Source organism: Gnatocerus cornutus, chromosome 9, assembly GCF_029298725.1.
Source record: "Gnatocerus cornutus isolate USDA-ARS CGAHR chromosome 9, icGnaCorn1.1, whole genome shotgun sequence".
NCBI lineage: Eukaryota > Metazoa > Arthropoda > Insecta > Coleoptera > Tenebrionidae > Gnatocerus > Gnatocerus cornutus.
Window position 1 is genome coordinate 6236270 of NC_142241.1, and position 11113 is coordinate 6247382.

At 39.7% G+C, this 11113-nt stretch overlaps 6 protein-coding genes and 1 non-coding gene across 8 annotated transcripts; 4 read left to right on the top strand and 3 right to left on the bottom strand.

The window, feature by feature from the left end:
• Positions 1-14: 14 nt before the first annotated feature.
• Positions 15-1981, top strand: LOC148168208 (dynein axonemal intermediate chain 4-like). The gene is made up of 2 exons (XM_088046765.1): positions 15-1552; positions 1596-1981. Exons 1-2 carry the CDS (start codon positions 190-192, stop codon positions 1979-1981), a joined length of 1749 nt encoding a protein of 582 aa, XP_087902891.1. The 5' UTR covers positions 15-189.
• A 20-nt stretch (positions 1982-2001) lies between these two features.
• Positions 2002-4325, top strand: LOC148168209 (dynein axonemal intermediate chain 4-like). Its single transcript, XM_088046764.1, has 2 exons — positions 2002-3832; positions 3879-4325. Exons 1-2 carry the CDS (start codon positions 2002-2004, stop codon positions 4289-4291), a joined length of 2244 nt encoding a protein of 747 aa, XP_087902890.1. The 3' UTR covers positions 4292-4325.
• A 579-nt stretch (positions 4326-4904) lies between these two features.
• Positions 4905-6058, top strand: LOC148168210 (E3 ubiquitin-protein ligase RNF185-like). Its single transcript, XM_088045084.1, has 3 exons — positions 4905-5093; positions 5170-5378; positions 5431-6058. The coding sequence occupies exons 2-3, from the start codon at positions 5212-5214 to the stop codon at positions 5834-5836; spliced, it is 573 nt and encodes a 190-aa protein (XP_087901210.1). The 5' UTR covers positions 4905-5093; positions 5170-5211; the 3' UTR covers positions 5837-6058.
• On the bottom strand, positions 5430-6960 carry LOC148168211 (selenoprotein M-like). Of its 2 annotated transcripts, XM_088045086.1 has the most exons (3): positions 6863-6960; positions 6597-6810; positions 5430-6326 (listed from the first exon to the last, which is right to left on the bottom strand). In XM_088045086.1, exons 2-3 carry the CDS (start codon positions 6681-6683, stop codon positions 6087-6089), a joined length of 327 nt encoding a protein of 108 aa, XP_087901212.1. In that variant the 5' UTR covers positions 6684-6810; positions 6863-6960; the 3' UTR covers positions 5430-6086. The 2 variants fall into 2 exon arrangements, with proteins under 2 accessions (XP_087901212.1, XP_087901213.1); XM_088045087.1 differs by lacking the exon at positions 6863-6960 and having other exon boundaries at positions 6597-6846.
• Positions 6961-7004: 44 nt separating this feature from the next.
• LOC148168212 (uncharacterized) lies at positions 7005-8837 on the top strand. Its single transcript, XM_088045082.1, has 4 exons — positions 7005-7219; positions 7399-7730; positions 7890-8089; positions 8138-8837. Exons 1-4 carry the CDS (start codon positions 7149-7151, stop codon positions 8552-8554), a joined length of 1020 nt encoding a protein of 339 aa, XP_087901208.1. The 5' UTR covers positions 7005-7148; the 3' UTR covers positions 8555-8837.
• Positions 8752-10045, bottom strand: LOC148168213 (hsp70-binding protein 1). Its single transcript, XM_088045083.1, has one exon. The coding sequence runs from the start codon at positions 9818-9820 to the stop codon at positions 8804-8806; it is 1017 nt and encodes a 338-aa protein (XP_087901209.1). The 5' UTR covers positions 9821-10045; the 3' UTR covers positions 8752-8803.
• Positions 10046-10090: 45 nt separating this feature from the next.
• LOC148168214 (signal recognition particle RNA) lies at positions 10091-10387 on the bottom strand. The gene has a single exon (XR_015770847.1).
• Between the last annotated feature and the right edge of the window lie 726 nt (positions 10388-11113).

The window sequence follows — 11113 nt, forward strand, 5'->3', positions numbered from 1 at the left end:
TTAATCAAATTAAATGCAATAAAAAAGAAATTAAACGAAAACGCTGTAACATATTTGGCTTTATATTTCCAAGAAACAACCACAATAGATATTTCGACAGTTTGTTACCACCATTGACTCTATTGATCAAACATTGCCTCTTGAACTGGTGATTCTTGACTCGATCTAGAACTTGTTACGTACATCAAAATGATGAGAAAAGTACCGAAACACATCACTTTAGTCCTTAACGAAACAGACACTATCCCCCTGTTGGACATCTCCAGCAGCATAGTCCCAAAAGACACCCCCGAAGGCGAAGCCTCCGAAGCCGATAACCAACTCTACGACTATTTAACAAAAGGTAAAGGACGAAATCGCAAAGTCAGCAGCATCGGTGTTCAAACTGTGCCCGTTCTTAGGAAAACCCGTCACACTCAACCCATTCTTTACGAATTTGTCGATAACTCAACTTTTGCTTCGAATTGGGAAATGTACGATACCTACAACGAAGGAATAGTTGATGATACGTGGAGTTTAGAAGACCCAGAAGAAATAGATATGGTGGAAGAAGAGTATCAAACGTTTGAGTCAGAGGGTCATAAATTGATAGAAGAGGTCTCTTTACAAGAGTTGAGAAAAACGAAAGAAGACAAGGAGGTGGAAAAACTCGCAGAAAACGAGAGTTACTTTAACGCTGTTTTGGTTCTTGAACGACTTTTAGCTAACAATCATTATAATGAGGCACAAAAGGAATTTAAAGGGATCTCAGAGGCACCTCAGGATGAGTTTGTTTACAACTACAAACTAGAGTTACTGTGGACTTTTGCGAATGAAGACACTAAATCGAGGTGCGTTACAGGAATCTCCTTCAATCATTTATCAGAAGATCTCGTTGCTATCGGCTACGGTAAATATCACTTCACAGACCGCAAAACCACAGGAGTTGTGATGGTGTGGAACATCAAAAACCCAAGACAACCAGAGCGGGAGTACTACTTTCGATCTTCAGTCACATGTCTCGCTTTTTCTAAAAGATTCCCAAACTACTTAGTCGTCGGTTTTTACAACGGTGACGTAAAAATCCTCGATATAAGCAAAAGAGACTTGTTGGTACTCAGAGAAGATTGTTCGACGTCTTTTGAACCCGCGTGGGACCTTTTCTGGTTCGAACAAGACAGCGTGGAAGATTTCATCGTCTGTTTTGGCGATGGGCGAATTTGCAAATACCGCATTTCTCATACACAATTGGAATGTGTTCAAATCATGAGAGTTGGAAGAGTTGAAGGGCGAGTGAAAGGCTTAAACGGTTTAAGGATGTTCGAAGGGAATCAAGTGTCTTCTTCAAGATATCCAGCAACGATTTGCCTGAGTCTGCATGAAGAAACTTCTGTTTATTTCGTAGCGACCAACGAAGGCGTTATTCATCGATGCGCCGCGAAATTTTGTGAACAACACAAGAGCATGTTCAAGGCGCATGAAGGGTCTGTCCATGCCATCAAGTTCTCGCCGTTTGTTAACAACGTTTTTGCTACATGCGGCGATGACTTTCAGGAGTGCTTCTGGATAGAAGGTAGGAAATCCGGTCACTGCTTTGGTTCATTTTTTGTTTCCAGGAATAGACGAGCCTTTAATCACCTCTAGATTGTGCATGGAACCAGTTCTCGATTTAGAGTGGAGTCCTTCCCACTCCACTATCCTTATTAGTCTACGCGGAATGGATGTTCTCCTGTGGGATATTCAAAGAAAAATTTACGCCCCGCAATCTCAAACAAAGTCCCCGACAAATTCCCGGAACACGAAATGTAAATTCACAGCCTGCGGTCGCTGTCTTCTCGTCGGCGACATCGATGGGAACGTCCACGTGTTTTCCATAAGTGGTCTCCCATTTCCTGCATTTTTCCAGGAGAACTTGTTTTTCCAGTCAGTTAAGAACATCCTGTTGACCAATACCGAGCTTACAAAAAAGCTTGAAAAATTAAAGATACCGGCTTGGACTTAAGTGTCAACCTGACAAAAAAAATGTCGACTCGACAAGAAAGCGACCATAAGAAATCCGCACGTAAATCTATCTTATCATTAGAATCACCGTTCACTCCCAGCAGAAAAGGTAGAGATCAGACAAGACCAAAAGCTCACGCAATTCCTAGAGTTACTGTGAAATACAATGGAGTGGATGTTACCCCCGCGGCACTCAACCCTTTCGCTTATGAAGGCATTAAAGAACGCCAGATTAGTATCATGGACAGTTCGACTATCAAAGATACGAGTTTCATGGCACATAACGCTCCTTCAGCATCCAAAATCGACTCGCAGCGGTTCGCCACCAATATCATCTTACAGAAACAAGATTTTGGAACGGCGACTTTTAGTCGTCGAAGCATTGTGACATCTGCGTTCTTTGCAGACGACATAATCATCCCTGGTGATGGAAGCAGTAAAAGTTCTTTCACTGATTTCAGTTCAATGACTATATTATCCGATGATCGGACTGAACACCCCATTCCGCAGAATATAAGTCTTATTCTGAAAGAAACTGATACGGTGTTCTTGCTGGATATGCCTAGTTCCACTGTACCTAAAAACACCGACGAGGCGGATGCTGTCGAAGAAAACAATAAACAGTACGAGTTCTTGACCAAAGGCAAAGGCCGCAATAGGAAGATGCTGCACGTAGGCGTACAGACAGTACAAGTCATAAAGAAAACTAGAGACACTGAAACAAAGAAAATCCACCGCAAGCATTGTTCGACTTATGTGTCTGCGTGGGAAATGTACGACACTTTCAAAGAGATGCAAGATCGTTCATCTGACAGTGACGACGACGTTGGTTCTCTTAGTGACGCTGACATGGATTTAGAGTCGGAAGACCACAAACTGGGTGACCAAGAGTCGTTAGATAGCTACCGACTGAGTACAGAAGACAAACAACTTCAAAAAATCGTGAAGAGTAAAGCGTTTCAAGATGCGTTAGCAGTGATTGAGAGAATCCTCGGGAGCAACTGTTACAGCACCCAACAGAAGCGGTTTAAAGGCTTGTCAGATCCTGATGTCTTCCGTGAAAACATCGAGTACAAATACCGCTTGGAACTCCTCTGGTCGTACGATAACGAAACCACAGAAGGTAGATGTGTTTCTGCACTCGCTTTCAACTCTTTCAACGAAGACATCGTTGCGGTGGCTTACGGGAAGTACTTTTACATCGATCGGAGCAGTTTAGGAATGGTTATGATCTGGAATATCAAAAACCCGCAACAGCCTGAAAGACAGTACAATTTTGAAATTCCTGTAACATCCATCGCGTTTTCGAACACCAATCCCAACTTGTTGGCAGTTGGGTTTTACAGTGGTAACTTTAAGATTTTGGATGTGAGTAAACGCGAAGTGGAGGCGGTACGGGAAGACTCGATGTCATTCGAACCTGTTTGGAGCATTCTGTGGTTCCAACAAGGCGATGAAGAGGACCTAATGGTCAGTTATGGCAGTGGTAAAGTTTATCGGTATCAGATAACTTCAGCTGCTGAATTGAAGAGGACACAAATTATGATCACCGCGGCCGCAGAAGGGAAATTGAAAGGAATTAAGTATCTCAAGAAGTGCGAAGGGAAGGAGATTTCCATCACGGGTTACGACCAAGCTAGGTGTCTAGCACTGCATCCAACAGACCCGTTCACTTATTTCGTTGGTACCAGCGAAGGAGTGGTCCATCGGTGCTCGACAAATTACTACAACGAACACATAGATTTGTATAAAGCGCACGATGGAGCCATCCATACCATCAGATATTCTCCTTTTGCTAACAAAATGTTTGCGACTTGTGGTGACGACTTTCGATCACGACTTTGGGTCGATGGTAAAATGTTAATTCATACTGTCTTTTTCCCCAACAGTATTTTCAGGTATTTCCGAGCCTCTGGTAACTTCAGAGCCTTCAGTCTTACCAGTTCTTGACGTAGATTGGAGTCCCGCTAATCCGACAGTTTTAGCGACCATTCGTGGTCCTGATATTTTAATTTGGGACATGCAGAGAAAAATGTATCAATCTCAATCCGTGGAAAAGAACTCAAAAAATGTGTTTAACACGGTATGCAGGTTCACACCAAACGGGCGATGTTTGATGGTCGGAGACTTAAAAGGAAGCGTGCGGGTTTACTCTCTGGAAGATATGCCGATTCCACCTTTCTTTCCAGAGCATCTCATTTCGCTTTCTTTACGAAAGCTTTTGGTCACCAGGCCCGATTTGCTTAAGAAATTACGGAGGTGCGGATCGCTTAATTTCCAAAAGCAGACAGTTACGAAATACTTTAACTAATTGTTTTTAAGAGTAATTATATACTTGTATTTTCTATTATGATAAATTAGTGTTTTATAGGAAAACTAACGAATAAATAAATATGTTTTTTAAGAGGAAGTGAAGGAACTGGAAGACAAGAATCTTGTCTTCGTCCAATAAATAATTATGTCGCTTTTTATATATAGTTCGAGCGTATTCTCTTATGCAAACATATTTTCTTAAAATATGGTAATTATCCTTGTTTGTTTCAAGGCCAATGGAAATTAAAAAAAGAAGATATTAAAATCAACAAGTTAGTGTCTTTTATGCGGGAAGGTTGGTATGGAAGATAATTGTGAATGTGGGGACAAAACAAACGGCGATATTCACCAAGGATGGAAATTATTGGATGAATTAAGATTTCTATTCATTTGTTTCCACTATAAATGTTTCATTTGTTTTAATAGTTCGTTTGTTTATTTAGACATATCTGTATTGGTCGTTTTATTTTGGTGGATGCGCCGGGAAACCTTTTTGTTGAAATTTGATTAAATGGAGACTTTTCTCGTGAAACTACTGCATCAAGCGTGTCACGCTATTGGATTAAAATGGCGCGAAACATTAGTTTGAAACTCAGCTGGCCTACTTGATACGTGCAGCAAATCCTTGTTGACCAACACCATCCGTTTGAACTCGATTTAGTTTGATTCGAGCCCACGATCGTTGTACACACTTTCGTCACCTGATAAGTGAGCAAGCAGAATACTTGTCATTAATTGTATGACAACATCGATTTCTTGAACCTTTCGATCCAAACAAATCGACGGGATACGTGCTGAAGGTTATAAAGCTAAATAATTAATAGACCACGTCAGTCCCTACGTGTTGACAAACATTTGACATTTATTCTTTCCTAGATGGTCTAAGGTTCCACTGAAATTTAACAAAATCCAGTAAAGATGCCTCCAGCAACGACAGAGAACGCCGAACAGGCCACAGAGCACCCTGATGGTGATGGCGCAGGGGCCACAGAAGAAGAAAAGAAAGATGATCGGACATTTGAGTGCAACATTTGTCTTGATACTGCCAGAGATGCGGTTGTTAGCATGTGTGGACACTTATTTTGGTGAGTTTTAGTTTGGTAGTATCTTCAGTTAACTTCATTGGTGTTCCTACAGTTGGCCATGTCTTCATCAATGGTTAGAAACAAGACCTAATCGCCAAGTCTGTCCAGTCTGTAAAGCTGCAATAAGCAAAGAAAAGGTGATTCCATTATATGGTAGAGGTAGCACTAAACAAGAGGATCCACGAGAAAAAGTTCCTCCGCGTCCAGCAGGTCAACGCACAGAACCAGAGCCAGGTTCCACTTTTCCAGGTTTTGGATTTGGGGGTGATAATGGCTTTCATATGTCTTTCGGAATTGGGGCTTTCCCATTCGGGTTTTTCACGTCGACTTTTAACTTTGGGGACACCAGGCCGAGTCCAGCGCCTCGGGGAACGCAACAACACATGGAAGAACAATTCTTATCCAAGCTTTTTTTGTGGTTGGCAGTGATGTTTATTGCATGGCTAATTTTAGCCTAATTAAAATATAATATTGGTGGCTTGTAAAGGAGGTTAGGGCTTTTATATCAGCACAGTACAAAATGAGACTATTAGACGCCATTCCAGACTGTTCCAAAATATAAATGTACATAATAAATTTCTTTGGTGTAAAAGTCGTGATGATTTAGGCTTGTTATTTTTTAGTTCTGAAATGTAAAAAAAATTACCTGGATTATCAAATATAAAATTATTAATATTTTATATTACATATTTTATTAAATTAATGGAACTACAGTTCTTTATTCTCTTTAGGGGTAAAACCTTTTTGTTTAAGCAAATTATTACATTCTTCTCGACTCAAATCTTCAATGGAATGTTTCTCGACGATTTCATCTTCTTCATTTAAGAAAAAGAGAACTGGGGAGGCCCCATAAATCTTCTTAAACTCTGCATTTTCGTACTTTGGGAAATCTTCGTAAACAAAAGCCTTAACTTCTTGTAATCTATTCAGTTTACAACCTGGACAGCTCTACAATATTTTTAGAATACGTAAATAAACTTTTTTTTGTCTCGAATCGGCGTAATTAGCTAAATTGAGGTTAGGATAGGTCAGTGGTATCTTTAGAACTTGTTTGTTTCGCTAAACTGTAAGCCAAAAGTACAAAAAACAGAAACAAAGGTGGCAAAATTTGCATAAAAAGACCAAAAACACTTAAATCTGTGGCAAAAAAAACTGATTTGATTCTTATCGCTGTGATTTTCGGAGTGAACTTTTTGAATAAGAATGCAAGTGTCTTACCTCTAATCTGACCTTTACAATGGGGCCTTCGGCTGCATTTACCAGCAGTGTACTGCAAAGAGACAAAAATACGATAACCAGCTTCATGCTTTAGTAACCAGACTGATGGTCTTCTAACTCTAGACTTCTGGGCTCTAGCTCTATTGATGGAATTCACCTGATTACAAAAGTTTGAAGGTTGGAAGGCTATGCGTGACGTGTTGTATTTATCTTTCTAAAAGATAGGAAGAGTAAAAATAATTGTAACGAAAAAAAAGCACTCCAACTTGTGATAAGAAGTGTCGTGGCTTTTTTATAGATTGAGAATCTCATGTTCTTATCTCTGTTATTAATCTGCTTTTATTTTCAAAAATTTTGAAAAAAAAAGAGTTATACAACCAGTAATACATTTCTAGGGACTTTTAAGCTAGGGACCATTCTCCCCGCAAACGTCAAATCCGAGGTCAAATCAGTCAAGTCAAATCCGTCATTCGTTCGCCATTTATAAACTATTTTTGTTTATCATCCGTAAAAATATGTGACACTCCCTCGTGAAGCCCCCAAACCGTGACCATGAACGAGATTTCGAAGCTTGTTGACGAGAACAACAACATCCACAAATCGATAATCGACTCGTTCGACAGGTACGTTTTTACCTGTTGCATATCGAACAATGTACCCAGTTCTGCCCTACTTGGCGCCCTCCCAAACAAAAATCAATGCAATTCCCATGCGGGTGTGCACGTGAGCATCAAAGAAGTACCCGCATATGCTTATTTCATTGATTATTTGATAGGGCAAAGAATGATTTAATTGGTTTTAGTGAGCCTGGGTATTATTATCAAGTCATTCGTTCCATGCTCACGCCAGGGCACGAGACTGAGCTTATCTACTGGTTGAAGAGCTTTGGGCTGATTCCCAACAGTCAAGTTTGCAGTAACGCGAAAGTTAATGAAGATTGTAATAAACTGATGGAGTGGATTCCTGTTAAAACTATTGACTACTACCAGTGGAAGTGCAAGAATTGCGCGGGGAAGAAGAGTATTAGAGAGGATTCCATCTTCCAAGATGTCAAGTGTAATTTCAAGAACTCTATTAGGATTTTATTGGGCTGGTGCAAGGGCTATGACGTGGAAACCTTAGCCAACATGTTAGGTAAAAATTTACTTGTAGTTTTCACGTCTTTACTAAAATTGTCTGCTTTGTGCTCACTCTGACAGACTTAGGATGATTGAGGTAATTTGTGTCTTCTCTTTATTTATTTAATAATTGATAGCAAATCCTTCCATTTTTTTAACTACAATTTGTATGTAGGTATTAAGAAACAAACAGTTAAAGTTTTATATGGGGTGGTTGCTGCCACAGCCAGAAAGCACTTAAAATCTGCTGAGACTAACAAAAAGCTGGGAGGTCCCGGAGTTGTTGTCATTATAGACACTTATCCTGAAGGATGCACTAACGGGGCGCGACCAATTCAAGCCAACAGACCCATTTTATGCATTGCTGAGGCCAAAGTAAGTCACTACAAATACTGAAAATTTGCCTTATTGACATTTTTGCAGGACATTCCTCCAAATTACTGGTTTGAAGCCTTAAACCGGTACCACAGGAACAACCAGGAACAACTACAATCCATAAAATCTCACATCCTTCAAGTAATAGAAGACGTTGTCCTGCCAGGATCAATTTTAGTAACAAGACATGAGTCGCCTCTGTGTTCATATTTTGATCTGCAAAGTCTTAAGCATCTCTACCCCACAGTGGTGGCTGTGGAAAGTCTGGAGCGCCACGATTCCGAAAATCAAAAAGTTTTAGCCAATTTAGAAGTTATATGGAAGTTAGCGTTAGATATATGTGAAGAAGCTCAGTTTTTTACTTATGACCAAGTGCCTATTTTTCTGATTAGTCAGATGTGGCGTTCACGCTTTGGTAGTGAAGCTTTTGAGATGCTCCTCAACCGTCTGACAGAACTGCAATAAGACTTTATAGATATTTTTATAAGATAGAGCAATAATTGAGTTTTTGTTTGGTGCTTACTGCAAACATGTTTATGATATTATCAGTATTGATATTTGCAGTTTTTTTTTCACGCAACACTTTATGTTTGATGTTTACGAGGAAATTTTAACTATGTTAGATTGGTTGATATTAGTGTAGTTGTATCAATAACGCAGCAGTTTATACAAAAGTTTATTTACTAAAAAAAATAAATTTATATACAGTAACATTTAACCTTGTGCAAATAAAATGTTATAAATTGAATTGCAGTACTCTTCTTCATTTGTATACTCCTCCTTTCCTTTGATCACAGAGAGGTAGTTCTCCAGTACTTCCTTTCCATTTAGTTTGTTTTGTTTGCATTCACTGATTGCTGTTGGGTTTTCTTCTATCAATTTCAAAAGAAGGGCTAAAACATGTTCGTCGCTCGCTTTAGGAGTGTCAGAGATCAATGAAAATAAGACAGGAATGTACCCCACGAAAATCAAACGACTTTTAAAGTCAGGCTGTGAACTACAGAGGGCTTGTAAAAGAAAACAGATCTTGATGTTGATTCTCTCTTCATTTCTTTGTAAGGCTTCAAGAAAAATTTGTATCCCTTTGTACTGAATGAGTTGGGCGCATCCACTGGTACTCTGCCTGACTATACAGCTAATAGCATAAACCGCCTTGGCAACCACTGGGGCTTCAGTGTCATGTTCTACAATGTCCACCAACATAGGCATGATCCCATTTTCCAAAACCACTCTTTGACAATACGCGTTGTTTTGACACAGTTCAGCCAACAAATTACACACTTCTGCTCTCACTTTCGGGCTCTTACTCTTCAAACAAAGGGGCACAATCGCGAAACCACCGATTTTATGAAAATCGTTTGCTGTGTCTATATCACACACAAACTCCAAAATTGTGTTAAACGCCTCAATGTATTCACTGTCATCTCCACCCTCATCCAAAGTCTCCACTTTTTCAAGGATTTTGATCTGTTTTAGAAGAATTTCAATCACGTCTATAGTCATGGAGTGTAAAGCTTGCTCCAGAAACTTCCGCTTGGCTTCATCCATGGGTTGGAACTGAGATTCCTGTGGGGCGTCCTCTAATTTTGTAGCCTCCATGGCGAATTTTAACAGCCCTTGGAGGCTCGTGGGTTGGCGTGGTTGGGGCGCTGGATTATTTTGGTGTGTTGGAGCTGGAGGCGGCGCACACAAAGCCCCCGCAATTTCGGGTTTCTTTTCAGGATTCGACATCGTTCACTGTTGAATTTGACTACTGAAGTGGGGCGCGACGCACCGGTTTTATACCTTAGCCGAACACTCTCGAATTTTCGATTTGAGGTTAGAATTTTCCAGAACTGTCAGTGTCAAGTTGACAGATGGCAACTGACCGCGCCGATGGTATTTTCTTACGATGGTTTCGCCGTCCACAATGAAAAATTTATCAAAGAAGCCAAGACCCATTTGGGCCCGTTATCAAAATAGAATTGATTAATAATTTTCTTAGATTAAAAAAAAAGTCAAAAAGATCCAGGTCTAGCTATATTGATTAGGCTGTCACAAAGCTCCCACTCCCAGACGCGATCCCACTACTGAACGACACGGGGACTTTTGGCTGTTGGGTTTCCCCCCTGACCCGGTTCGCCCCTCCTTAGCCGACCTGGACACCCCAAGCTCCCTCAGGGTACCCATATCGATGCCGATCTTAGTGTGGACATCCAGTCAACGTGGATCGCTTTGCAACAGAACTCCCAACCTCAAACCATCCACTGAACCCGACCTCCAAGAAGCTGGATTACAGGAGTGCGCCACGCTCCCAGTCGAAAGCAGTTGTAGCATATCGGGAATATAAGCTACCGGTTGACCCATTTTTTATACTTTTAAAACCAAATTGTATACAAAATGAAATTGCATTAATAAACGATATTGAAATTGTGTTAATAAAATTAACATTAGTTTCATTTTTAGATTAATAATACGATTAATGGTGTTGGCATTTTCTGATATTTGGTGTATTTTGAGTTGTCTAATCTCAAGGGGCTAATATACGCAATGTGAACTTCCAAAAAATACAACCTTTTTACTGCAAGTACCATTTTTTAATTTTTTGTATGTAACAACGATTCTATAAATAGTCAATCTCGACAATTTCGGGCTTATAATCTTTGAACTGCTGGGTAAACTGTTAATTTTTCGTTAATTTGCAATTAAAATTGAGAAAAAAGTAAGAATGGTAAAAAATAAGCACGTAGCGTGACTTTTAATTCATTTTAATTGTTAGTTTATTCTGTTTCATGAACCACAATTAAATATCTTTCCAAAATTAAAAAAATACATAATTATTTCTGTATTTATGTATAATAAATCACCCTAAAATTATTCCCAACTGACAGGATCCTTTGCATAGAACGCACATAATTGATTACTCCTATTATATAAATTTGACATAATTTACTTTTAATTGATAATGGAACCATTAAAAAAACAACCTCCCAATGCTCTCAGCATTGTTTCTATTCTTATTTTAGCTCCGCAACGTCCTCCCAT

Coding starts and splice junctions, on each gene's coding strand:
- LOC148168208 (XM_088046765.1), top strand. CDS start 190: ATGATGAGAAAAGTACCGAAACACATCACTTTAGTCCTTAACGAAACA. Junction 1,553..1,595: donor GGAGTGCTTCTGGATAGAAG/GTAGGAAATCCG, acceptor TTTTGTTTCCAG/GAATAGACGAGCCTTTAATC.
- LOC148168209 (XM_088046764.1), top strand. CDS start 2,002: ATGTCGACTCGACAAGAAAGCGACCATAAGAAATCCGCACGTAAATCT. Junction 3,833..3,878: donor ATCACGACTTTGGGTCGATG/GTAAAATGTTAA, acceptor CAGTATTTTCAG/GTATTTCCGAGCCTCTGGTA.
- LOC148168210 (XM_088045084.1), top strand. CDS start 5,212: ATGCCTCCAGCAACGACAGAGAACGCCGAACAGGCCACAGAGCACCCT. Junction 5,379..5,430: donor ATGTGTGGACACTTATTTTG/GTGAGTTTTAGT, acceptor GTGTTCCTACAG/TTGGCCATGTCTTCATCAAT.
- LOC148168211 (XM_088045086.1), bottom strand. CDS start 6,683: ATGAAGCTGGTTATCGTATTTTTGTCTCTTTGCAGTACACTGCTGGTA. Junction 6,327..6,596: donor TTGTAAAGGTCAGATTAGAG/GTAAGACACTTG, acceptor AAAATATTGTAG/AGCTGTCCAGGTTGTAAACT.
- LOC148168212 (XM_088045082.1), top strand. CDS start 7,149: ATGAACGAGATTTCGAAGCTTGTTGACGAGAACAACAACATCCACAAA. Junction 7,220..7,398: donor ATAATCGACTCGTTCGACAG/GTACGTTTTTAC, acceptor AATTGGTTTTAG/TGAGCCTGGGTATTATTATC. Junction 7,731..7,889: donor AACCTTAGCCAACATGTTAG/GTAAAAATTTAC, acceptor ATTTGTATGTAG/GTATTAAGAAACAAACAGTT.
- LOC148168213 (XM_088045083.1), bottom strand. CDS start 9,820: ATGTCGAATCCTGAAAAGAAACCCGAAATTGCGGGGGCTTTGTGTGCG.